Source organism: Arachis ipaensis, chromosome B1 (genome assembly GCF_059453495.1).
Source record: "Arachis ipaensis isolate K30076 ecotype BB chromosome B1, ASM5945349v1, whole genome shotgun sequence".
Classification (NCBI taxonomy): domain Eukaryota; kingdom Viridiplantae; phylum Streptophyta; class Magnoliopsida; order Fabales; family Fabaceae; genus Arachis; species Arachis ipaensis.
In genome coordinates, this window is record NC_142436.1 from 140,650,663 (window position 1) to 140,677,798 (window position 27,136).

The following is a 27,136-nucleotide window of genomic DNA, read 5'->3' on the forward strand; positions in this document are numbered from 1 at the left end:
AAAGAAGAACCCTAGCTCCCCAAATCGCGAGCCCGCAGCCACCGCAGCGTCAGACTGAGAGAGAGCGTGCTGAGATAAAAAAAGAAACTATTATAGTTAAAGCAATAGCAGAGGTTGAAGGCCAAGCGCATGAAGCAATTGACTGAGGACCATAAAAGGAGAAGGCTTATAGAATGGATGCAGGGTGAAAGAGATAAATGGCTTGCTGCGATCAACACATCCTTTGGTCATATTGAAGGTATGCAACTGTTAACAAACCTTTTGGGAATTATATCAGATTAAGAAACAAAAAATTAGTGCTATATATCAAATCTTATTTTCATACCCTTTTTATTCTGTAAGTCTTGAAATGCCAGTATTTATGATACAAAATAATTTGCCAACATACAAAAATAAAATAATTTCATGCCTTTTCAAAACTTCTTGTGATTTACAGTGCCTAATTATTGCATGTAAATACGGTGATTTCCTCTTCAGCATATATTGCTTCTTATTTTGATTTTTCAAAATTAAACCCCATTTTCCCATGTAAATGAAACACAATAAATGTTGGCCGTTAATTTCTATCCTAATTTTGATAATTATTTTATTTTATTAATTATTGATATGATTCAGATTCTTTAATCCTGAATAGTCCAAAATCTTTTCGTCTTTTTCCTTAGTTGAATTTTGATAGAAACGTCAAGATTTTTGCAATCCTTACCAATACTGGGCCTGAATAGTGCTGTGACTCTCTATAAATATAGCATGGATGATCACCATCAAAGTTCAGAAAACCGGACCGGTCATCAAACCGCTCTAATTACTGGTTCACTGGTCTAACCGGTCCAACCGGTGATTCAACCGAAAAAATCGTTTTAGAATAGAAATAATAAATAAATTATAAATACACATCCTAAAATATAATTATAGTCTAATATAAATCTTAAAAATTGAGTGGGTACTGCTGAAAAATTATAGTCAATTCCCCAAACAAACATTGTATGTACTGCTAAAAAATAGACTAAACAGATTTCAAAGTTTGTAAGTTTAAAACTAGTTTAGAGTTTATGCAAAGAGAGATGAGCAACAGGTACATAACTCAGCAGATTATCATGCCAAAGGAAAATATGCACAGCTAAGGTAACGCCAAACAAAACAACCACAATGACACATTCCAAGCTCAGTTTGGTGTTACAGCAAAAATTACATTAAGGTGCATAATCAAATCAAGCTCAGGCAACATTCAACTCAACAGAAGACTGCACAAGTAGGAATTACAATGCATAATGGAAAGAAAATTCAAAAGCTTATGTTGATCAGACATAAAAATTAAATAAAAAATTCCATTCAGGCATTTCATCAGGCAGGTTATGTGCAGAATATAGAAACAGCAGTCACAGTTCAATCACAATAGCATTCACAGTTCAGACGTTGCAGCATTCAATCCAGAAAAATCCAAAATACTCAGCCAGTCAACAACAACATTCAAACCAGAAAACAGAAGTCAGCTAATCTAAAGCCTTCTAGTGACTCGAATAAAAATCCAGAACAGAATTGAAAGCAAGTAAAATAAGGCAGTAAAAAGGGAACAGGGCAGGGAGCTTGGGGGTAGAACCTGCGTTGTAGAAGAAGAATGGGGGAAGGAAGGTGAAGGCGAGGTGGAGAGGGTTGCAGCGGCACAGAGGTCCGCCGCTGCTGGTGCTCGCCGGACTAGGAGGGCGCGGCCTAGGGCTGGCTGTGGCGCAGCAAGGTCGCTGTCGCAGAAACAGCAGAAATGAAGGAGAAATGTAGGAGAAGAAAGGGAAGAAAGAGAGAGAGAAAGAGAAGAGAGGTCATTAAATTGGAATACAATAAAATAGAAGACCAGAATTAAGCAGAGGAACGAAGAACGAAGAAGATGAGCAGAGGAAGTTCAGAGAAGATGAACATTGAAGACAACGACTCACTCACCTGGGTTCGATGGAGGGCTACTGGGCTGGGAGCCTGGGAATGCTTCAGTTCAGAGTTCAGAGGGCTAGGGTTCACTGGGCTGGGAACTAGGCGTCGGCGGTGGCGCTGACAACCTGAGACTGCGGCGACGATGGAGGGCTACTGGGCTGGGAGCCTGGGAATGCTTCAGTTCAGAGGAGGAGGGCTAGGGTTCACTGTGAGACTGAGATGAACGAATGGGGCTCGTGGGAAGAAGGGGGTTGGGTTCGCGAGTGGGTCCTGGGTCGGGTCGGGTTTCAATTTTTATGTTTTTAAACAATTACAAAAACGGCGCCATTTAGAAGAACCGGCTGGTCACCGGTCCGGCCCAACCGGCCGGTTTTTGACCGGTTCACCGATTTTCAAACGGTTTTTTGTCTGGCGGTTATTAGAGGAGGACCGGACCGCTTGCGTCGTCGGTTCGCGGTTAAATTGGTCGAACCGGCCGGTCCGGTCCGGTTTTCAGAACCTTGATCACCATACTGAAATTCATAATATTTGAGTAATTTTGTTGTGGCAGGTAGCAATGGCAGCTAGGTGAGTTCATGTGCCATGTGGTGAATTTCACAATATTTTTTTTATCTTTCACTAAATATGAGGACTTTGATTTTTAGGTATGATCTCATCAAGTGTATCAATGCTGGTCCAGAGCATAAGGTGTGAAAGCTCAAAGTACATGTCATTAGACTTTGGACTGTTTCTCACTTTGCAAATTCTGGGGTGAAGGCACCTATTGAGATGGTTGTCCTTGACGAAGAGGTAAAATCTTCTCTTTGCATTTGAGATTTATTTTCGTAATGACTGAGCAATAAACCTCATTTATCTATGACTCTATAAAACTAATGCATTCAGGGGGATACAATTCAATGCTCTATTAAAGGCATATTTGTTCCTATCATTGAGGGCCTACTCGCTGAGGGCAACGTGTACGTGTTCACTAATTTTGCAGTTGCTTTGAATACCATCAAATTTAAGCATACTAGACACGAATTTAGAATCAACTTCAAGAGGGACACGATTGTGCGTCCGGTACAAGATTCCTTAGTTCCATTGAACGGATTCAATTTTGTTCCGTTAAAAAAAATTCATGCGGAGTCTAAAGAAGGTGGTTATTTAGTTGGTAAGTACTTTGTCTTAGAGTAATCTATAACGCATGTGTTGTTTAATTCTTTGAGGTCTATATTTAACGCAAAATAATTTATCATAATTTTTGTATTACATAATATGTCTATATTTAATGTATGTCATTTGAATTGGCTGATGCGTCATTTTTTGTTATAGGTATAGTATTAAAAAAATTGTATTATTTAGTAAAATTATTCTTCAGTTTGTTATTGGCTTTGTTTTCTATTATTATGCGTTTTATTTTAACACATCTAAACACAGATTTCATATATATAGCAACTAAAGAATTAGTACCTTTAAAGGAATCGTTGGTAACAAGTACTAACATATTTATTTTTTGTTTCTTCATGAACTTCGATTTCTAGGCTCTAACTATTTATTAACAGTCTTTTATATTTTTATTTTTAAGAAAATTAAAAAATCTGATTTCAACATGGATGAAACTTTGGAAAAAATATGTCATTTTTGGACAAAAATTTGAGCAGATATAGTTTTGTTAATGGAAAGATTGGTGCCTTTATTTTGTAGATGTGATAGGTCAGCTTGCCTCTAAGGGTAACTTGGTCGAGTTCACACAGGACAGGAAGCCGTCAAGTTATATCACCATAAAACTTGATGATCTTGAGTAATGCTTAATATCTTTTTGATAGTGGCTTTTGTTTTAAAATCTTATTTTACAATTTTGTGCCTCTCTTTACTTTACAAGCATTGCTATTTCTTATAGGGGTGGACAAAAATTAAGGGTAACGTTGTGGCAGACTTTTGCTTTTGACTTGCTCAAATATCTAGAGGAACACCGTGTCTTACCTATGTGGTTATTCTCCAAATGGGCAAGATGAAATTTTAGTAGTTTGTTTATTTTACTGGTATTTGAATGCATGTTTTGTGTCATCATATGCTTCTGGTATTTTCTTTAATTTGTTATGTCTTTTTGTAGGAGTCATGAGTGTTTCCAACACAAACTACAATTCGAAACTGTTTATCAATGTTGAGTTTCCAGCTGCCAGGGATTTCTTTGCAAGGTACAGTGTATAGATCAGTAGTGTGGCCAGCAGAATATTTATACTAGGCTTTTGATTATTTAACTATTAACAAATTTCATAAATTCTGATTTAAAAATGCAAGGGTGAACAAATTGGATCCTGTTGGCAGACAAGGCATAATGCCGCTGGTCTATGATCAACCTGTTTCAATTGAGGAAGACTTTTTGCGTCTGTCAGTCTACAAAACAATTGCCGAGATAAGGGAGCATAATCAGGTAAAATCCTTTCTTTATTAGTCTTCCTTTTTTTCAATTATTATGTCTAATGTTTGTTTGATCATAATCTCAATTATTGTGTTGTACCCTTGCATCCATTGATTTTAGGATGCTGTATTTGTTACTGCCAGGACGATTAAGGAAGTTGAGACCGAGTTTGGTTGGTGGTACACAGGATGTAAGAAGTGTCGTCGTGGCTTAAGGGAACTTGAGAAAAGATATTCTATCCCAATTGCGTTGAAGACTACAGGTTCTATGTGCTAAGGTATGACTCACGATACTTCTTTAACATTGACACACTACATACTCTTTGTCTAAGAAAATAATGGTATAAACTAATTATTTGTATTATTTCTTGATAAATTTTGTTGTTAAATTCTATCATTCGTGATTCAGTTAGCCTAATAGGTTAAAGATAATTGATTTTAAATAAGGCTAACCATCTCTCTCAAAGCATAACATATAGCAAGAGTTAAACATAATTAACCAAATGAAAGGGTTTCATTGTCATTTAGAGGTGGATAGGTATATCAAATTGTACATATTATTTTTTGTGGGTCATGCTTTTTGGGGTTGTGATGTGTTGTTAAACTATTCTCCTGTGTGGGATGGAGACTCTTGGATAAGCCATTAAAAAACCATTTGCGTCCAATTCAATAATAACATAGTATAGATAGTCTGATTGTTGGTATAATTTATGTAGTATATTGTTCTTGAATTATAAATTCTTTGGTGAATAATAGGTACAACATCCACATAAGGGTGATAGACCACACCGATGCTGCCTCTTTTGTTTTGTTCGATGGAGAAGCTGCAAAGTTTCTTGGAGTTTCTGCCAATGACCTTAGACAGTCTTGTGTGACTAAGGTTTGATGTCATATTCACTTTTTTTTGTTATTTGTTTTGAACTATACCTTAATTTTTTATTATTTATGAGAGCATGAATGAACTTTTTTTCGCTAACTGTGAAGGGTGTTGAGAAAAATTCCTGTCCCGAAGAGATTAATAAGCTTAGGGATATTAAGTTCATCTTCAAAGTGCAACTCAAGATGAGGAATCTGAACTCTTATGGATTCATGTGCTGAGAATGACTAATGAGAATTCTTTGGTCTCTGCTTTCCTAGATAAATACAATCCTGACCTTGTAACCTCCTCTAGCTAATAACTTTCTCTTTTGTTTCGGTATTGCAGAAATAGATCAACCAGATTTTGATGATGTCTTTTTATTGAATCAATTGTTTTGTAGGGCCTTTTGTCGCATGAAAATTCTGAACTATTGAGTTTGTCTACTGGTCCATACGACACTTCTAAGGTTTGTGTCAAATAATTTCCAATTTAAATTGTTACAATGATGCTCTTAGTCTATATAGTCACTAAAATATTATTATTCTTATTATTATTGGTATATAATGGCGTATCGTAGGCTTATGAGAGTGAGTCAACTCCATCACCTGCAGTTGATGAGAAACATAATTTTAAGATTCTTGGAGCTAAGAAACATATGGAAGAGGTTGGAGAGGAGTCAGTTTCATCCAAATCTAAGAAAGGGAAGTGAGTTGTGATGGAGGACTAAATCATCATGCCTCTACACAGTTCAATTTATAATATATGAGAATAATTTATTTAAACTATTATTTGAATAAACTATGGTTGTTTGAGAGTGATTAGGATCTATCATATATGAGTAGCTTATTTCTCTTTAATCTTTGTGTTGCCATTAATTTATCTCTTAGGACTTGATACAAGAGTTGTTTCGTGTATTTGTTTATTTAATCCAAGATTTGAGTGTGTTTTCCTTTAATAAATACTTATTATTATTATTAGTATTTGAATAATTATATAAAAAAATGAAAGCCCGTTGAAGAAATAAATGTAATATTAGTGGTGGTGATAATATGTTGGCAATTGAAGGAGAGTTGAGTGAGATTCAACTATGCACAGCATGCTCGGTCTCGGAATATCTTAAACCTTGCATTGGAATCCCCTCTCTCACATGGACGTGATTACTACTCTGAAAACTTGGGAATAAATCATGCATTATTGAAATCTTTTGTTCATTCATTATCATCATCATTACCGTATACTTCTTCATTTTTAAAATAAGTACGGCTTTTACTTTAATTTTTCAATGAATATTTTAATTTTTTAATAAATATAAAATTTAAAATTAAAGCAAGAATTATTTTAAAATAGAAAGAATATATTCAATGATCAGAAATAAGACCTTTTTTTTTAATCAATCTCTTCATTTACCAAAATACGTGTAGAAAATTTGATCAATCACAAATAGTCTCTTTATAAGTTAGAATAATTATTCGTATATGTAATTATTTCATTGTAATCATGGTAAGTCTCTAAACTAATTCATTAATATATATAATTTAAAACCCTAATCCCAATTGCATGCGACCCATATATAATATAATTTTATCATACACAAAAAATGAGATTGATAATCGAATAGGCACACTTCGGTAATTTTCATGCAACCAGTCAAATTTTTTAGTTATTTCTTATCTGTGAGAGAAAATAACATAAATTTTATTGTTTTTTTTGTTACAATTCCAATGAAGCTATAAATGAGCGGGATAGAAAAATTGTGGCAATATTAAGAAACATGCTAGACAAATATAATAGTTTGGCAAAGAGTTTTCACTATGCAAGAAATAGGTACCAACAAAAAAATTGCACAAACATAAAGCTTAAATTGATTAGTAAAAAGACTACAGATGGCAGGACATATAACTTGCCATCTGCATCTGAAGTGGCTGCATTGATTATTGGCGATGTCGAACAACTTAGCAAAGATAGAGATATTATTATAGAGAGTCAATCTAGAAAGCTCCAGCCGATTGATGTTTTTCATCCATCTTATTTAGCCTTGCAATATCCATTGTTGTTTTCATATGGGGAGGATGGATTTCGTTTGGGTATTACAACATTAGATTCTATCTCCGCTAGGCCTACAAAGAAAAACAAAACAATCACTTTGTGACAATTCTTTGCTTTTCGACTACAGAAAAGGACAGGTGAATCTCCGTTAATTCTGAGATCAAAGAGATTATTCCAACAGTTTCTGGTAGATGCCTACACAATGGTAGAATCAGAGAGGTTAAAATTCTTTAGGTGTAAACAACCACAATTGAGGGTTGATAAATACAAATGTCTGCATGAAAGTCTTATAAACGGGGATGTAGATGCTGCAAGGCTTGGCAAAAGAATCATTCTTCCCAGTACTTTTACCGGTGGACCTAGGTATATGATGAATAATTATAAAGATGCATTTGCAATTTGCAGATATGTAGGATATCCTAGCTATTTCATCACCATGGCCTGTAACCCTGAATGGGATGAGATAAAAAGAGAAGCAACTTCCATTGGATTGAAGGCAGAAGACCGTCCTGATATATTATGTCGAGTTTTCAAGATCAAGCTTGATGGTTTGATTGATGATCTCAAAGAGGGAAAAATCTTTGGCAAAATTTTGGGATGTAATTCTGTGTTTATGCAATGCTTTATTAAAATCTTATGTTGTAATTCTTTGCTCATTTGTCTTTTTCAATTTTCAGACGTTTACACTGTAGAGTTTCAAAAGAGAGAGCATCCGCATGCACATATTCTTTTATTCATGAGTAACGAGTTCAAGCCACAAACACTAGATGACATAGACAAACATATAACAACTGAGATTCCTGATGAAAATAAAAGGCCAAATCTACATGGAGCTGTTCAAAATTACATGGTACATGGTCCATGTGGTCCATACAACAAGAATTCACCTTGCATGAAGAATGGATCCTGTTCAAAGTTCTATCCTAAAGAGTTTAGGCAGCGAACACTCATTGATGAGGCCGGATTTCCCAAATATAGGCGTACTGATAACGGTCGAACAGTGAAGAAAATGGAATGTGTACTAGACAATAAGTTCATTGTTCTGTATAATCCAAAATTGTTGCTCAAGTTCGGGTGCCACATAAATGTAGAATACACATGCCAAACAAGTTCTATTAAGTATCTGTTTAAGTATGTACACAAGGGTAATGACCGCGTAACAGCTACTCTATACAATGCTGGTGATCCGTCAGAAGCCACACAAGTTGTTGGCGAAATTAGGAATTACTACGATTGTAGGTACATTTCGGCATGTGAGGCAGTCTGGCATCTATTTGGATACGAAATCCAAGAGAAAGAACCATTTGTGATTAGACTTCCATTCCATTTGGAGGATGAGCAACGTGTGGTTTATGGTGAAACTTCTAATGTGAATGATATCTTCGAAAGAGAAATATCTCATAAGTTCATATTTTTGGAATGGATGGCGGCAAACATGTCATATCCCTATGCTCGAAGTCTGACTTATGCTGAGTTTCCAACCAAGTTTGTTTGGAAGGACGATTCTTCAAAGTGGTTTCCTCGAAAGAAAGGCTTCGCAATTGGAAGGTTGACTCATGTACCTGCAGGTAATGATGCGTTTATATTCAATTTTGATCTTACTTATTTAATGATTTAAATTTAAAATCTTAACAGCCTGTACCCCACGTCCATTTTATTTGATTTATCTACACTAGAAAATAAATGTTCAAATAACTTTCAACAGTTATAATCTGTAGATTATACAATTTTTTATTTTTCTATATTTTTTAGGAAAATTATTCTTATGCGGATGTGTAGCTACATAATAATTAAAATAGCGTAGCTTAATCCATTTAACAACTTAAAAATGGGATTTTAACTAAGTTTTTTGCAGCAAATACCGAAGAATATTACCAACGACTTCTCTTGAATACTCAAAGAGGATGTATGAGTTTTTGAGATATAAGAACAGTAGGAGGAACAATTTACGCTACGTATAAAGATGCATGCTTCGCCCTTGGACTCTTGCAAGATGACAAAGAATTCATTGATGCAATTAAGGAAGCAAGCTCATGGGCCTCAGGATCATATGTTAGGAGGTTATTTGTCATTCTATTAACATCCAACAATATCTCAAGACCAGAACATGTCTGGGATAGATGTTGGCATGAACTCTCAGATGATATTTTGTATCGACAGAGAGCTATGATGAACATGAGCGGTGATTTTTTATTAATTACAATGATAAAAGTTATTCCTTATTGATCATTTTTAGTTTGATTGAATTTTTACAGTATCGTATAATATGCAGAGTTAACAATGTCAGATGATGAGATTAAGCAGTTGTGCTTAATGGATATAGACAAGATCTTACATTCCTATGGTAAAACCTTGAAAGACTATCCTCCTATGCCTTTAGCAACTGAAGTTGATAGTTCTTTGTTAACCGAAAGGGTTTTTAGGGAAGAGCTAAACTTTAACAGGGATGATTTAAAGAAAAATGCCTTAAACATGTTAGCCATCGCAACACCTGAGTAGAGATATGCATTTGATAAAATTGTTACAGCTGTGTATTGTGATGAAGGGGTTTTTTCTTTGTGTATGGTCATGGGGGTACTGGAAAAACATTTCTCTGGAACCTTATGTCTGTTGAGATTCGCTCAAGGGGTGATATAGTGTTAAACGTTGCTTCAAGTGGTATTGCATCTTTACTTCTTCCCAATGGAAGAACGGCACACTCAAGGTTCAAAATACCGCTGAATATAACTGAGGATTCTGTAAGTAACATCAAACTTGGTTCCCCTCAAGTAATGTTGCTGTTGAAAGCCAAACTTATAATTTGGGATGAGGCTCCAATGGTTAGTAGGTACTGCTATGAAGCGCTTGATAAATGCTTGGGTGATATTATGAGGTGTTCTCCAACATATAGCAAAGATTTTCCTTTTGGAAGAAAAGTGATTGTACTAGGTTGAGACTTTAGACAAATTCTTCCTGTCATTCAACGAGGATCGAGACAAGATATCGTTTATTCAATCGTGAATTCGTCTTACCTTTGGAAGTTTTGTCAAATGCTCAAACTAACAAAAAATATGAGACTCTCTGTAGGGACGACTGCTTCAGATCAAGATGAGATAGAGCAATTTGGTGAGTGGTTATTGAAAGTTGGTGATGGTCTAATAGGTGACAATATGGATGGTGAATCTGAGATATGTCTTCCAGGAGATATTGTTATTCCTTCTTCGAACCAGGCATTTGATGAGTTGGTTCATTTTTCTTATCCAAATATTTTGGAAAACATGTCCTCAAAAGATTTTTTCAAAGCAAGAACTATACTGGCTCCCACACTAGACATCGTTGAAGAGGTCAACAACCATCTGATGGCTATCATTCCTGGAGGAAAAAAAATTATATCTTAGTTCGCATTCCATTTGTATGGATGAAGGGAATATGGAGAGTCAACTAGATCTCTATGGTCCTGAATTATTGAATAGCATAAATTGCTCTGGTTTGCCTTCACATAAATCTTCTATTAATATATAATAAGAGAGTAGTAGTAGGTTAGTTGCTTGACAAGTGGCAGTTTGTATAATTGACAAGTGTTACTCTTGGTTGCATGACAAATGGCAAAACAACAAAAATTAATATTAATAAAGTAATAAAAAATCTGAAGATCTATGAACAAAACAATTGGCGGGATTTTGATTCAAATTGAAATTCGAAATGATTTTGTTACAACTGTCTTCATATATATGTTAGTTAAACGGTGAAGAAAGAAAAGAAGGAAAGAGAGAGAAAGAAACCGACGGTCACAGAGAAGAAGGTGACGACGAACAAAGAAAATGACGGTTGAAGAAAGAGATGACAGAAGAATAAGAGAACAACGGTGAAGAAAGACGAAGAAAGACGGTCGACATATATAACAACAAACACATTTACTTATTTATTTTTTTTAATTAATTAAAATGTGCTCAAAACAAATTATTTGAAAAAATTATTAAAAAAATAAAAATTATTAACTACCATAAAATTCATATATACTTATTTTTATAATTAAATTAAATATCAAAATAATAAAAGTATATTAACCACTCAATTCGTGTAACATGTAAAAAATTTTGTTATTCATATATGAGATCTTTTCCGCATAAATTAAGAAAATAACAAATAATATAGATGTATGAAATAACATGCACCAATAATGACATACATACTAGAAAAAACATTTGGAATGGTTAATTTATCTAACATTTTTAAAATTTGGTTAAAATATATTTTAAAGGTTATCATTTAAAATTTTTTTAGAAAGATATAAATTAATCGGATTAAACATAAATAAATTATTTCTATCAATAAATATATATTATTTTTTTTTTAATAAACAAACTACACATAATACAATAAAGTTGATTAAATTCGGTTCTAATAATATATCTAAACGTCACTTAGATTAATTAATAAAATTGATTAAATACGGTTCTAATAATATATTTAAACGTCACTTAGATTAGTTAATATTCGTTGTGTGAAATTATAATATAAATTATTTTTATTAAAATATTATTTTTTTAAATTGTATATCAATTAACAAATTATAACATTTATTTTTTTTGGTGACTAATTATAACATTTATTTTTATTTAAACATACAAACGTAATAACTTTTGCATTTAAATAGAATACGTTAATATGAATTAAAAAAATATCAGAATTATTTGGCTTCTGAAAAATAAGGATAGAAAAGTCTTATTACTATACAATGAGTTTTATATATAAAAACTTTTTTAAATTAAAAGTAACACCTATTACTATTAATAGATAAGTACCAATCTATTATTATAATGAAACAATATTTGGCCCGCGCTACGCGCAGGTTTTACACTAGTTAATACTTAAGGTTGGTGTTCCGGTGATGTTATTGAGAAATATTGACCAATCCAGTAGTTTTTATAATGGTACAAGACTACAAGTTAGGAAGCTTGAAAATCATGTAATAGAATGTGAAGTCTTAACGGGTAACAATGCTGGTCATATTGCTTTGATTCCAAGAATGAATATGGTACCAACAAATGAAACCGTCCCAGTTAGATTCCAACGAAGATAGTTTTCCATAATAGTATCATTTGCTATGACAATTAATAAGTCTCAGGGACAAACTTTATCTCATGTTGGATTGTACTTGCCCCAACCAGTTTTTATACATGACCAACTATATGTGACACTTTCAAGAATTAAGAGTAAGAGAGATTTAAAAATTTTACTTATGAATCACGTAAGAATGTTGCAAATTCAACCATTAATGTTGTCTATAAAAAAGTCTTTGAAAAAATAGTATTCTAATGTAAATATTTTAATTTTATTTTAAATTCTATATTAATATATAATTATTTTACCTTAAAAAATATAAAATAATTATTACTCACTTTTTTTTATGTTAAATTTTAATTTTATAATAATTTTATAAATTTTTTAAAATAATACTTATTTTATACTTTTATTTTAAATATCGAAGTATATAATTTTTTTTTTTTTACTTTTATAATTTTTTTGGTGCTGAGCACGCGTTTACACACTAATTATAGGTTAAAATCCAAAAAAAAAGTTACATGAAATGAATGACCATTAAAATAATATTAAATTATTCTTATATGTCATAAAATCTCTATATAACCCCATCATATATACTTAAGAGTTTTGTCAAAAGTACTTAAAATTATTAATTAGAAAAGTTTATTAAAATTTAAAAAATGTTTAATTACTCTATTAGTCTCTATAGTTTTGTGAAATTTTCAATTAGGTCCTTATATGTTTTTTCTTTTTAATTGAGTCCTTACACCAAATTCTTTTTTAATTAGGTCCTTATATTTTTTTTTTTTTATTTAAGTTTTTATATCAATTTTTTTTAGTTGAATCTCTATAAAATTAAGTAAATTACTACTAAAAAAAACTTAATTAAAAAAAATAATACAATAATCTAATTAAAAAAAAATATAAAAACCTAATTGAAAATTTCACGTCTGATACCGCTTTACAGAAGAAGATGAAGATTAATTTAGCTTGTTAAATACGTAGTATGAAGTGAGCAATTTTGACCCCACACCAATTTGGTCCTCTATAAATAGCACCCCCACACCCCTCTCTCTCTCTCTTTAAATCCTTAAAACCCAGAAAAAAACACTCCTCTGTTTTCCATCTTTTTTCTCTCAGACAAATAATCAAACACATACCATGCAAAACAAAATGGAATACAAACTCAATTCTTCTTCATCGATTCCAATAATCCACGTCCCCACAAAGATCTCAAATTCTCCACCTCCTCCTTCTTCTTCTCCTCCCAATTCACAATCTCAATCTCCAATTTCCTCTGCTCCGCCGTCGCCGCCTCCACCTGTGGTGGTGAGCCCTTGCGCCGCCTGCAAGATCCTCCGTCGCCGCTGCGTTGAGAAGTGTGTTCTTGCTCCTTACTTCCCTCCAACTGGTCCACTCAAGTTCACCATTGCCCATAGAGTCTTTGGAGCAAGTAACATTATCAAGTTCTTGCAGGTACCCCACATATCAAAACTAAAATCAAAATCTCTATTTTTTAAGTTTAATTCTTTCTTCAAAGAAAACAAAGAATTTTAGCAGTTGAATTGAATTGTGTCATCACCATTTCAAGAGGGGGTTTTTGGTCAAAATATGTACCTAATTGATGGACATCATGTTGATGATTATGGCTTGTTTTCTAACTTCCTAACACAAATAAAAGTTTTGCATAATAATTCCCCTCTTCTTTCAACTCTACCAAGTTGAAATCACTTTTCCTTTCTCCCTTTTTTTTTTCTTTTTCTTTTTCATTAATTTTAAACAAAAAAGAAGAAGAATGGGTTAGTCAAATAATAACATGTTAGGTTGGTGTTTAATTCAGCTCTCTTTTTCTGTTTTCTTTCTCAATCTCTTTTGGTGCTTCCCATGGTGTTACCACTATATGGGATCATAGGTCAAAATTAGGTGCCCACATTTGGAATCTATCCACTAAAAATTATGTATTTTTTATTATAAAAGATTTGAGTCCTAATAATTCTCTTTATAAAACTTAAATTATCTATCACATAGTGAATCGTCAGATGAATTAATATATTTAATTGAATTATCTAATAATTCATGATGTGAATCATGTAAAAATTATCACTAATTATTAATATTGAATTAATTTAAATATTTTATTATTAGAATTATCAATGGCTCAACGCTTAAATCTCTTATGATTTAAAAGGAGTAGTTTACTTCGAAAAAGATTAATTTTTTCAAAAATTTTGCTAATAAATATAGAAGAAAAAAACTTATTGAAAAAATAATATTTGAGGTCAGAGACGAAGCCTCATACAAAACAAGGAGAGCAATGACCTCTTCCAACTATCAAAAATTTTTTTATAAATTATGCATAAATTTTAGTTTAGCTTCTTAACAATTTTTATTTTATTTTTTGTTAATTATAAATTTTTTCTTGGCCTCTCTCTAAAAATTAATCTAGTTCCGCCCGTTTAAGGTCTCAAATATAATTTTTAACAAAAATGAGTATTTTATCCAAAAGAGGTTGCTAGCTAGTTTGCAAAATAAGCAAGAAAGAGTTGAATGAATTTCTTTGCAACTAAGAAGAAAAATTGGATTGAATTTTCAGGAACTACCAGAAAGCCAAAGGGCAGATGCAGTCAGCAGCATGGTGTATGAGGCAAATGCAAGAATTAGGGACCCAGTTTATGGTTGTGCAGGAGCAATATGCCAACTTCAAAAGCAAGTGAGTGAGCTTCAAGCACAATTGGCAAAAGCACAAGCTGAGCTTGTTAACATGCACTGCCAACAAACCAATTTGGTTGCACTCATTTGCATGGAAATGAGTACTAGTAATACTCATCAATCTTCACATCAGGAACAACAACTTCAACACCACATGATGATGATTCAGCCTCAGAATAATAATAACAATAATAATCATGTTGATATGTCTTGCTTCATTGATGACAACAATCTTGCTTCTGCTTGGGAGCCTGAGCCTCTATGGACATAATTAACTAATGATCTTCAAACTAATAATAATCATTCAACTATATATGTCATATTCTTATTTATATCATTTACAATATGATGCTTCTTAGAGTTGTTTATATGTATTATTATTATTATTATAGATAAGATTAATTTTATTCCATAGTAACTGTTATTAAACTTTTAATTAATCTCCCCAAGTGAGGGGAGGGGAAAAAAAAAAGAAAAAAAAAAGAGAATCATAGTGAGACAATTTCAATAAAAAGTCACAAATTAGTTGTTTGGTAGATATGGGGTCATCACCGGTGCTTGCTGCTTCATTAGTCATTTCAATAGCCAAACCTTTGACAATGAAAAGATATAAAAAGAGGATGATGAGAAAAAAGAAAATAATTAAAGGAGGATAAAAAAATGCTGATAATTGTTCCCCCAATATCATTATTATTCAAGGAAGAAAACAGGTTAATAGAAGATGAAGAAAATTGAGTACTAGATAGAGATATGTTGTTTGAGTCAGAATTGCCTTGAAACCAATCTGTTTGGGACACCTAATTTTATCTTTAATAATCTGAGAAAAACAAAATTTTAAGTCAAACCAATTTTGCACAACAGATGAATAAAAATGAAAGCTTATTCCTTGTTTAATAGTATAACATCCTGAGTTCAAATTTAATTGGAAAATGCTATGTAAAAAATTGAGAACCATCTCGGCAAATGATTGTGTGAAATACTGAAATGTCACGCATTAGAATTTTTTTGATGTCTAAATATAGAAAGAAACAAAGTAAATACTATTTTATATTCAAGCAGATGATTTGTTAGAGATCAATATAAGGCTTAGACTAAATAACATGAATAGAGTTACTCTTGGCACCATATTTAGCTATCTAATTCGCAACTCTATTTGCTTCTCGAGACACCCATTCAACGTGAATAAGCCAAGGACGAGATAAAAGCTCCTGAATCTTGTGAACCAAATCTGTTACTTCAAATGAATATCCACTTGTAAGCTCATGCATGATGGGCAGAATATCAAGGCAATCTGTTTCACATATAATATCCCTCAAACCGCAATCCCAAGCTAAAACCAGCCCCCTCCAAGCAGCAAATAATTCACATCTGATGATAGACCAGGGAGAATGCTTCCAAAGCAGCCCGAGATTCAATCTCGCTTAGAATCTCTAATAATACACCAAAATCCCGCTAAATTTGAATCCATATACAAGCTTGCAATTTTAAAACTATTGCCTACCGGTGGTTCCCAACACAAGCAATTTCGAAGAGACCTAAAGACATTGTTTCGATTCTTGTAAACCTGTAAGTCCTTGGCGGTAATTCTGGCCAAGGCAACAACCTTATGGTCTGTCCAAGGGTTGTTAGTATTGAATATGTAATTGCACCTATGTCTCCATACCCACCAAAACCCTGTATCAAAGGACGCCTCATTGTTAGTTAGCCAAGGCCTTCTGAAACTACTCTTCAAGAGCAGTACCAGCCGTCGAGTCTAGGATACTAAGATCCAACATATGCCAAATTGCCTTTGATCGTTCATAGTCTCTAAGGCAATGCTTCATAGTCTCCTGCGCCTTGTTACATCTCTTACACATATCTGAAGAAGTTAAATACCGCTTGAATCGAAATGTCTCAGTTAGTAGAGTATCATGTAAGTTAAGCTATATAGTAAATTTGAACTTCTCCAAAATATTTGTATATAGAATGCACATGGGAATTACATGTATATAAAAGAGCAATGTTAAAATATTATTATAATTTATTTAAAATATTATTATTGACTAATAATTAATCAATAATAATTAAAGGTATTTGTTAAAAGTATAAGTCTGAGTTGTTAGACTAAAAATATTATAAACTTTTTTTTAGTGCAAAAATATCACATATTAGAATGTACATGAAAGTTATAAAAATATAAAATTAGGATTTTTCATGGAATTTGAAACATATATTTTTTATTTTTTGAAGAAAAACTTTTTACATAATGCAAAAGATATTTTGGTCTTTAAAAATTTTAATTACTATATAAATTGAGAAAAACTTACTTTCATTGAATAGATTAGTTTTCCTGTAGTTTTCAATCTAATTTTTAATATATTTGTTAAATAAATAAATTTTTAACAAATTATGTTATAAGATAATTAAAAAATAAAAAATTATTGAAAACCAAATTTTGAATCTAAAATTTTTTAGAGAAATTTGAAATGTATTTACTCGATTTATATTATTCTTTTGTTTGAAAAAGCTTTTTATAGGTAAAAAAAGTATATTTTAATATTTTTCTTAACAAAAACTTTTTTGTAAATCGCAAAAATTATTTTATTATTATGTTCGATAAAAAATTTTCTGAGAAAAATATATTTTTCTCATAATTTTTTTAGAATACAAAGCGAAATAACGCCCATATTGCTATAGCTCATCTTATTTTTTCATAAACCTATATTTCATCGTTTCACCTCCATTTTCTAAAATTAAAAATAGAATTTGAGATAATAATAATAATAATAATAATAATAATAATAATAATAATAATAATCTGCTCAAATATAAATAAATCTCATTTAATTATTTAACAATATAATAATACTTATTGCATATATAAAATTGGATGAATATTTATATATATATATATAATTTAATTTTATTCAAATAATTTAAAAATTTAAAATTACAAATTCTTAATTTAATATTTAGATAGAAATAATTCAAATTAATGATGTAATTTAATTTAATAAAAATAAATATACTGAAAAAATTAATAATTTAAAAATTTTAAATTAAAAAATAAAAATATTAAATATAAATATTTTTTATTTAAATTAAATTTAATAGTCAATTAAACAGAATTTAAATAGAGAATACACGTATTTAAAATTTCAGCATGAAGGCTGCAAGAGATGAGTATGCACATGTCTTCACCGAGATAGAGGCAAGCTGCAATTCAGAAGAAGAAGGAGAATTCAAGTTGTGAATCCTGTGTATAGGTGGTGTACAAGATGTCTCTGGTACGGGTTGAGAGATGGATCGAGAATTTGCGGGTTGAGGCAGATGTCGGATCACTTGACTGGAGCAATGGGGGGAGGTACTTGCAAAGACACTTCGTCGACGCTCAAGTCAGAATAGATTTGAGAGGTATAAGGTGTGAGGAATGAATGAATACTTGGAGGGACTTGGATCCTCTATTTATAGGTGATGGTGAATATCTTATCTTATCTTATTTGGCTAAGATAAGGGAGACATTTGAATTCGAAAGTTGGTTAGGAGCTCTAGTAGGCCGGTTTCGGGCCTTCTGAAAGGGCGAAGCGGGTCAGACCCCGGATAACCGGATTCGGGGAGAACGGGTATAAAATCCGTGGACCATATCCGTAACAGATGGTCTCCGATTTCATGAGTAAATTGTTTTATATACATAATTTAACTTCTACTTGTTTTTAAGCATGGAGTGACAAACTACGTACTAATAGATCTTTATCTGGCAAAGATATCATTAAAATTTTGATACTCATGTCCATTAAACTGAATTTAAATTGTAAACAGACTATAAGGTTGAAAGAGATGGGTATGTTTTCACCATAGGAGAGGCAAGCAGCAAGAAGATGGTGAATTCAAGCTATGGATTTTGTTGGTAAGTGGTGTATGATCTTATGATAATGCTATTTTTGGAATTTGAATTATTTGGCAGGATTAGGATTGGTAATGGATATTTACGAGGGTGGGGATTTTTTTTCGTATCCCATTTTTATTTAGTAAATTATTTGTTTTTGTTCTATTTTTATTAGAGCAACTCTAATGGGTGGATCTTGAGGCTCTATTTTCTGACAAAAGCAAAAAAGCACGGTTGGAGAGAAGAAGGGTTGAGTTTTTGCACAGATTTCAAGGTGAGAGTCTCTCTAACTAGGAACTCTAATCAACCAATAATAACTTGTCACTTGCCAAGTTATTATAAAAAAAATAATAATATAAAATCTAAAATAATTAAATAATTATATTAAATAATTAAATAATAATTAAGTTAATAATAATTATAATAAATAATCATATTAAATAATTATATTTTTATTTAATTAATAATTTATATTAATTATTTAAATAATAATTAATTAAATAATTAAATTATAATTAATTTATTAATAATTTTAATAATTAATTTAATTATTATTCAATTAATAATTTATATTAATTATTTATTTCATAATTAATATTAAATATTATTTATATTATTATATTAAATTATAATTAATTAAATTTACCTACATTAAAAAATAAATTTAATTTTGACACCTTATAAAATAATTTTTAGTTAAGTTGGTTATTTTTGTTTTTAAAATTTTAAATGCTAACGATATTAGTAAAATTAGTAGTTGTAAACACAAAACTATAAATTAGTGTAATCTCGAATTATATATTATGTATTATTGTTATATATGAATTTATTAATATTAATATCTTTTAATAGTGAATTATTTTTAAATTTATAAATTTAAATAATATTATTGAAAAAAATCAATTATATTAATTTTAAGTATTTTAATTAATTAAGTGAAACCACAACAGAGACTAAAGTTAGTTCCTTCTAATGGAAAAGAAAGAGATGCTTTGAGTTCCTATTTACTGTTTATGACGCAAAAACTGATGTGAAATTACTTTTTATGACAAGTGGGCCATAAATAGAAATTGAGATGAGTTCCCTACTGAAAATGGTCTTACTATCTCTATTTATTTTTCTTGGAAAAGAGGTAGATACCTGTAGATATTTATAGATATTAAACTTTAAAAAATTAAAAAAATATACAACTATGATAAAATAATTAAAATTTTATATAATTCAACTAAAATGTATCAAATTAAACCCAATTTAAACACATTTAATAAAATAACATAAACATTAAATAAATAACATACAAATTAAAATAAAACAAATTAAAAAATTTTCAACATAACAAGTTAACAACATAACCAATCTTGATGACGATCATTGTTGAGTGATAATACTCCTTTTTTGTAATGGAACAATTTTAAATAATTAATTACTACAAATTTAGATATTATACACGTCATTAATTTGTTTCTAAAAAAAATTAAACATATACTTACATCATCATCAATATCAACAACTTGTGTACTAAAACATTCAAAGTTCACCTTTAATGTTAAAGAACAAATAATAAAAAATTAATATAATTATTCAACCATAAAAATACACATTAACAAAGATATTATATACATACATATATAATTTTATTTTTTAGAAACTCAATGGGAACAAATGTTCCCAAACTTTAATGAATAGATTCGTGTCTAGTAGGAATATCATTAAAAATTTTGATATTCATGTTAATTAAATTGAATTTAAATAAGTTATACTTACCAACAAATTATATCTTAAATACTATAATTTTTTCATACTTATCTAAAAATCGTGAGTTCGAGCCTCTCTCCTAACTTAAGAAAAAAGGTTATGCTCATATTTAAAATTTTAATTTTTTACTTAAGAAAAATCAAGTTGCTCTTTTTTATAAATTGAATAAACATAATTAACTAAATGATTATAATAATATGAGTATGGTTATTGTTATTAGATTAAATTATATAAATATTTTAAATTATATCTATTTAAATTTTAAATTAAATTTTATAATTTTAAATTATTTGAATAAAATTAAATTAAATAAAAAATAAAAATAAAACTAATATGATCCAAATTTTATCAAATTATATCGATTCTAGATATAATTATTTAAATTTTCACATATATCCAAATTTGATAATATTATACATCTCAGTTACATCCAAATTTAACTAAACACAAATATTACAAATTTAAATATTATATTCAAAATATATCAATTTTTTCTAAAGTATAATTAAATATTTAAATACATAAATTTTATTGAATTTTATGCATATTAGTATATAAAATATTTATTTTATTGTTTGGTAAGTCGGATACCGGACGGTTCGGATTGGAATCCTGATGGACGGTGGGGTCCCGCCTGGTCGTGGGCTCCCGGCTAGGTGTACGCGAGGCCCCGAATGCTTTGTGTAAAGGGGGGTGCCACCTGCAAAGACACTCCGACGCTCTTGTCAGTAAATATGCAGGCGGAAAGGGATGGTGTGTTATGTGACGTACCTCGGGGGAAGGGTAAAGCCTTCCCCTCATATATTGTCAGAAGTGGGCCCTGCAAGGACAGGCCCACTTTCTTCGAGGCGTCCTCCTCACAGCAGTGGATGAGCTGTCAGAGACGCGTGTCCGGGTCGTCTGCGAGGTGCCAAGCCCGACCGTCTGGGTCGGGTGGTGTTCGGGTCGGGCCAACCTGTAGAGAGTTTGGGCTAGGCCGTAACAGTGCCCCCACGCGCCAGTAATAGTCGTGAGAGCTATCAATGGCATGTTATTTCTCGTTCCATGCGTCATCGTCAGGTCGGCCGCCCGTAGGGAGGACGTGCCCCCTGCGCGCGTGTCTCTTGGTTGCTGAGGCGACAGTTCGTCGCTTCATTCTTTGCGCTGAGCATTAAATGCTCATAATGGGTTGCAAAACCCTGCGTGCAAGGACCATTTTACCCCTGGCCCTTCCGCGCTTCGTTTAGCGGTTTTTAAATAGTTTCTTCTTTCTCTCTCTCCCATACTTGTTATTCTCATCTTCTTCTCTCCCTGATATCCAAAACTTCGTTCAAGCGTTTCTGCATTTCTCCCTTCTCTCCTAAGCTCCTGCAATCAATTTAGGTAACTCTCGATCCCTGCTTTCTTGTGCTTTGTTGTTGTATGTTTGTTGCTTGTTTTTGTTCTGCGTTTTTGCTGTTGTTGGTCTTTGATTTTCGTTAGTAGATGGTGTTCTAGTGCCAAATAGATGCGTTAGGGGAGGAGTACCATTCCAGGGTAGGCTTTTAGGTAGCTTGCATGATAGGTACCTGTAGCCATGCTTGGTTTTTAACTGTTGAATTGGATGGACGTAGTTTCTGGGTTTTTCCCAGACTCCCGACCTTATAGACTAACGGAGTGGTACCCCCACTGTAGGTATGCCTCGCGTCGTTTCCCGGGCTTCTCCTTCCACCGCGAACTACGACTTCTACACCTGGGTGACCTCCGATGTGAATGACTCGCCAAATCAGATGGAGATGGAGGAGTTGACGGAGTTTCGTCAAGCCGAGTACCTCTGTGGCGGGACAGACGAGGAGGCCAATTATGACATTTTCGTTCCTGCCCCCCACGAGCGGCTGTACGAGATCAATTTTCACTCCCCCCGGATTGCTGACTGGTGTTGGTTTTACAAAGCCATGTTCACCCAGGTGGGCGTTCGCATACCATTTTCCGACTTCCAGATGTCGCTTCTTAATCGGATATCCGTGTCGCCGTCGTAGCTCCATCCGAACAGCTGGGTTTCCATTCGTTGTTTCGAGATGGTTTGTGAATATCTCGAGCTGCCGGTGTCGGTTGATGTCTTTCTCTTTTTCTTCAATCTTACCAATCTTTCCAAGGAGGGAAAAGCGAGGAAAGGGTTCTTGTCTTTCTGATCTGCCCAAGGTCGGAGGATATTTGGCTTGTTCGAGGACTCTTATCATGGGTTCAAGGACAAGTATTTCAAGGTCCGTCCCGTTAAAGGTCGTCATCCTTTTTGGTTGTCGCTAGAAGGAGAACGTCTCATCCCGACGTACTGGAGCTTTAGGGCGGGGTCTAATACTTTCATCAAGGTGACCTATAAGGGGATGCCCCCTGAGAATAAGAGGATTGCCGACGTGCTATTCGCGATTTTCGGAAAAAACCATGTGAATTCCCACCTTCTTATGGGTGACCGGGAGGTCGCCCGAAGTTATATTTGTGAGTTGTTTTGCCTTTGTGCTTGTGTTGGTTGTCTTTTAATTTGTTTTTGCCAGCTTCACGACTGACGCATTTGTTTCTTTGTTGCAGTGGAGATGTCTGCTTCAGTGACAGGGCTCGAGGACTTGGTCAAGACCTTTTTTGAAGACAGCGACGAGGAGAAAGCGGATGAGAAGGTCGATAGGAAGTCGGAAGGTCCTAGTGAGGAGAAGAAAGATTTGGTTGTGCCCTCTCCCCAAGACGGTGCAATGTCTGAAAAGAATTCGTCCGGGGTGCAGGCTTCTCCCATTCTGGAGGAGACGGCCGGTGCCGGGCAGTCGTCCTCGACCCAGCGGGAGCATGACGATTTTCAGCTTGTTCGAACTCTCAAGAGGCAGAGGGCCTCTTCCAGCCCGGAAGGGACTCTCACCGTTATGGAGAGGAATTTCGATGCCAGCGCCTTCATTGACAGTCAGCTGATTCCTGGTATAGAGGACTACTTTCTCGGTACCGAGCTCACGAGCCAAGCGAGGTGGATGTATCGCACCCTTCTTCGCGGGGCGGTGATAACCCGAAAGGCCGAGTTCGAGTTGTCGGGCATGCAGGCGTTGCGGAGGAAATTTGATACTGCTGCTAAGGCCAATAATGAGTTCAGGGTCCAGGTTGAGAAGCTTCAAGAACAACTGTCCGCGGCTGAGAAGGGGCACAAGGATGCCGAGGGGAAGGCCGCGTCCTTTGAGGAAAAAATGAAGGTCTCTGATGCCGCCGTCACCCGTTTAACCGAGCGCGAGATGACTCTGGAGAGTCAGCTCAACGTCGCACAAGGTCGGGTGGTCGCTGCGAAGAAGGAGCGTGACCAGGCCGTTTCCTTGGCCAAAGCTGCCCAGGACGAAGTTGAAGATCTCAAGAGGAAGCATAAAGCAACCAAAGAACAAGGGAAGAACGCGATCTTCATGACTGAGGAGGCTCTTAAGGCTCAGGTGAAGATTGTGGCTCCCGACTTCGATACGTCCGCGATTGGGGTCTTTAAGACGATTAAGGATGGCAAGATCGTCGATCTGCCAAAGAAATGAGTTCTTGTGCTTTCTGTCTGTCTGGACTTTGTGATTTCGTTGTGAACATTTGTAAAAACTTTTTATTTCTTATGGGCCGTCTAATCGGTTAGTTTTTTGTTGCCCTTGTCTTGCTTCGTTTATCGGCATTTTTTGCTTTTTTGTTACCGTTTTTCTGGTGTGGACTTATTGCTTGTGTCCGCTTTGCCGTTTACATTGGTAACGGTTGGGACCGTCTTGGTCGTATTATCGTGGCCGTTTTTTATGGCTATGATCCGACTGGCTCCCAGGGTGATCAGTCCCGGGTTGTCGTTGTAGAACGCGATTGTGTGGGTTACGCGTTAGAGAACAGCAGATGAAAAGTTTAGACAAGTAAAAATTGATCGTTAGCTAGACAAGTCCATGAACATGGTAGACGTTTATTAAAAGTAAACTACTGGAGATTAACATGATAAAAGTAATCGTTTATCTAGCTCGCCAGGCCGCTTGGCCGGTGTGCCCAAGCTACGAATAGAACTTCCTCAAATTACCTGCGTTCCATGTTCTCGGGATTTCTTTGCCGTCAAGTCTTTCGAGCTTGTAGGCGCCTTTGCCGAGTACTTCTTTGATTCTGTACGGGTCTTCCCAATTTGTCGCCAGCTTCCCTTCGCCTGGTGTCGGTAGTCCTATGTCGTTGCGTCGCAAGACGAGGTCATTCTCTTCAAACCCCCCTTCTGAGCACTTTGGTGTTCTAGCGCAGCGCCATTTTCTGTTTTAATGCTGCTTCCAAAAAGTGAGCCATTTCCCTAGCCTCGTCCACTAGGTCCTTCTCGACTGCTTCTTCCACACCTTTCAGAAGTAACCGTGGGCTTGGCTCGCTGATCTCTACTGGTATCATCGCATCGACTCCGTATGTCAGGCGGAAGGGAGTTTCGCCAGTGGAACTTTGCTCGGTTGTGCGGTAGGACCATAGAACGGAGGCGAGTTCATCGGCCCATGCCCCCTTTTTGCTGTCTAGCCGTTTCTTGAGGCCTAGCAAGATTATTTTGTTTGCAGACTCTACCTGCCCATTCGTCTGGGAGTGCTCTACCGAGGAGAACTTATGCTTCACGCCCAGGCCGGTGAGGAATTCTGTGAATTTCTTGTCGGTGAACTGCGTCCCGTTGTCTGAGATAACGACTTCTGGGATGCCGAACCGCGTTATCACCTGCCTCCACATAAATTTTCTACAGTTGGCTGACGATATGCTGGCCAGTGGTTCGGCCTCAATCCATTTTGTGTAGTAGTCAACGGCGACTATGAGGTATTTGACTTGCCCCTGGCCAACCGGAAAGGGTCCCAGTAGGTCAACTCCCCATTTTGCGAAAGGGCGGGAGGCCGTCAATAGACTCAGCTCGGAAGCCGGCGCTCTATGGAAGTTGGCGTTCTCTTGACACTTGACACATTTTCTCACAAATTCCCTGGAGTCTTTCATCATTGATGGCTAGTAATACCCGGCTCGGATGAGCTTCCTTGCTAGGGCTTTACCCCCGATGTGGTGGCCACAGCATTCTTCGTGGACTTCTCTAAGTACATAGCCCGTCTAGTCAGGGTGCAAGCACTTCAATAAGGGTTGGCTGAGCCCCTTTCTGAACAGTTGTCCTTGTATGATTGCATATTTGGCTGCCTCCCTTCTTAACGCTTTGGCTGTTTTCTCATCGTCAGGTAGTTTGCCATGCTCCAGGAAGTTTGTGATGGGGTCCAACCAGGAGGGGCTTGATTCCGTCACGTGGAGGGCAACCATTGGCTCCTTTACTATGCCCTGGATGAGGGACCGGTTGCCCGTTCCTGGTTTGGTGCTTGCTAGTTTAGATAGGAGGTCCGCCCGTGTGTTCCTCTCCCCTGGAACGTGGTGGACCGTGACCTCCTGGAATTGCCTGGTCAATTCTCTGACCCTTTCCAAATACCTTTGCAGTAATGGGTCTCTTGCTTGATAGCTTCCGTTCACTTGCGAGGTGACGACCTGTGAGTCGCTGCATACTTCCAGCCTTGTCGCTCCGACTTCCCGGGCTAGGGTCAGTCCTTCCAAAAGGGCTTCATATTCCACTTGGTTGTTCGATACGGGGAATTCAAACTTGGTCGATTTCTCGTTTACGACCTCGGCTGGGCTCTCTAAGATGACCCCGGCACCTCCGGACGTCTGGTTGGAGGCCCCGTCCACATGGAGTCTCCACCGTGTGCCCGTTTCCTCGGGTGGATCACCTGTTACCTCAACCAGAAAATCTGCCATCGCTTGCGCCTTGATTGCATGTCGGGGCTCGTACTGCAGGTCATATTGGGAGAGTTTGATAGCCCAAGTCATCATTTTTCCGGTCAAATCAGGCTTTTGGAGTACTTGGCGGATTGCTTGGTCTGTCCTCACGACAACACGGTGGCTCTGGAAGTATTGCCTCAGCCTTCTGGAGGAGGTTAGGAGTGTCAGCGCCAGTTTCTCTAGTTTGCTATACCTCAACTCTGCTCCTTGTAGTGCCCTGCTCACAAAGTAGATGGGCTGTTGATTCTTCCCTTCTTCTCTCACCAGCACTGCTGCAAGTGCTTCTTCTGTTACGGCTAGATAGAGGTAGAGGGGTTCTCCATCCTAAGGCTTCCTGAGCACTGGGGGTCTCGCTAGGATTGCCTTGAAGTGGTTGAACGCTTCCTCGCATGCGGGGGTCCATTCAAACGCTATCCCCTTTTTCATTAAATTGAAGAAGGGTAGAACTTTTGCTGCGGATGCGCCGAGGAATCGGGATAACGCCGCCAGCCTTCCTGCTAATCGCTGGACGTCTTTGATACAACCCGGGCTCTTCATCTGGAGGTTCGCTTGGCATTTCTCAGGATTGGCCTCTACCCCCTCTTTGGGTTATCATGAATCCCAAGAACTTTCCGGCTTCCATGGCAAAGGCGCATTTGAGCGGGTTAAGTCTCATGCCGTGGTGTCGGAGGGACGCGAACATGCCCCCCAGGTCGCTTAGGAGGTCGTCGGGACGTGTGGTTTTCGCAAGGATGTCGTCCACGTAGACTTCCACTGTCTTGCCTATGAGCTCGCTGAATATCTTGCTCATCAGCCTCTGG

At 35.2% G+C, this 27,136-nt stretch overlaps 4 protein-coding genes across 4 annotated transcripts; 3 read left to right on the plus strand and 1 right to left on the minus strand.

Moving 5' to 3' along the window:
* The first annotated feature begins 2,062 nt into the window (after nucleotides 1-2,062).
* On the plus strand, nucleotides 2,063-5,888 carry LOC148578624 (uncharacterized). Its single transcript, XM_088503131.1, has 10 exons — nucleotides 2,063-2,128; nucleotides 2,471-2,487; nucleotides 2,637-2,709; nucleotides 2,803-3,070; nucleotides 4,013-4,097; nucleotides 4,201-4,333; nucleotides 4,442-4,590; nucleotides 5,077-5,200; nucleotides 5,580-5,645; nucleotides 5,757-5,888. The coding sequence occupies exons 1-10, from the start codon at nucleotides 2,063-2,065 to the stop codon at nucleotides 5,886-5,888; spliced, it is 1,113 nt and encodes a 370-aa protein (XP_088359257.1).
* Nucleotides 5,889-7,427: 1,539 nt separating this feature from the next.
* LOC148578625 (uncharacterized) lies at nucleotides 7,428-10,602 on the plus strand. Its single transcript, XM_088503132.1, has 6 exons — nucleotides 7,428-7,588; nucleotides 7,631-7,824; nucleotides 7,903-8,793; nucleotides 9,498-9,699; nucleotides 9,771-10,044; nucleotides 10,246-10,602. Exons 1-6 carry the CDS (start codon nucleotides 7,428-7,430, stop codon nucleotides 10,600-10,602), a joined length of 2,079 nt encoding a protein of 692 aa, XP_088359258.1.
* A 2,734-nt stretch (nucleotides 10,603-13,336) lies between these two features.
* Nucleotides 13,337-15,442, plus strand: LOC107619655 (LOB domain-containing protein 4-like). Its single transcript, XM_016321950.3, has 2 exons — nucleotides 13,337-13,726; nucleotides 14,844-15,442. The coding sequence occupies exons 1-2, from the start codon at nucleotides 13,412-13,414 to the stop codon at nucleotides 15,228-15,230; spliced, it is 702 nt and encodes a 233-aa protein (XP_016177436.1). The 5' UTR covers nucleotides 13,337-13,411; the 3' UTR covers nucleotides 15,231-15,442.
* A 10,183-nt stretch (nucleotides 15,443-25,625) lies between these two features.
* On the minus strand, nucleotides 25,626-26,892 carry LOC148578626 (uncharacterized). The gene is made up of 2 exons (XM_088503133.1): nucleotides 26,784-26,892; nucleotides 25,626-26,623 (listed from the first exon to the last, which is right to left on the minus strand). The coding sequence occupies exons 1-2, from the start codon at nucleotides 26,890-26,892 to the stop codon at nucleotides 25,626-25,628; spliced, it is 1,107 nt and encodes a 368-aa protein (XP_088359259.1).
* Between the last annotated feature and the right edge of the window lie 244 nt (nucleotides 26,893-27,136).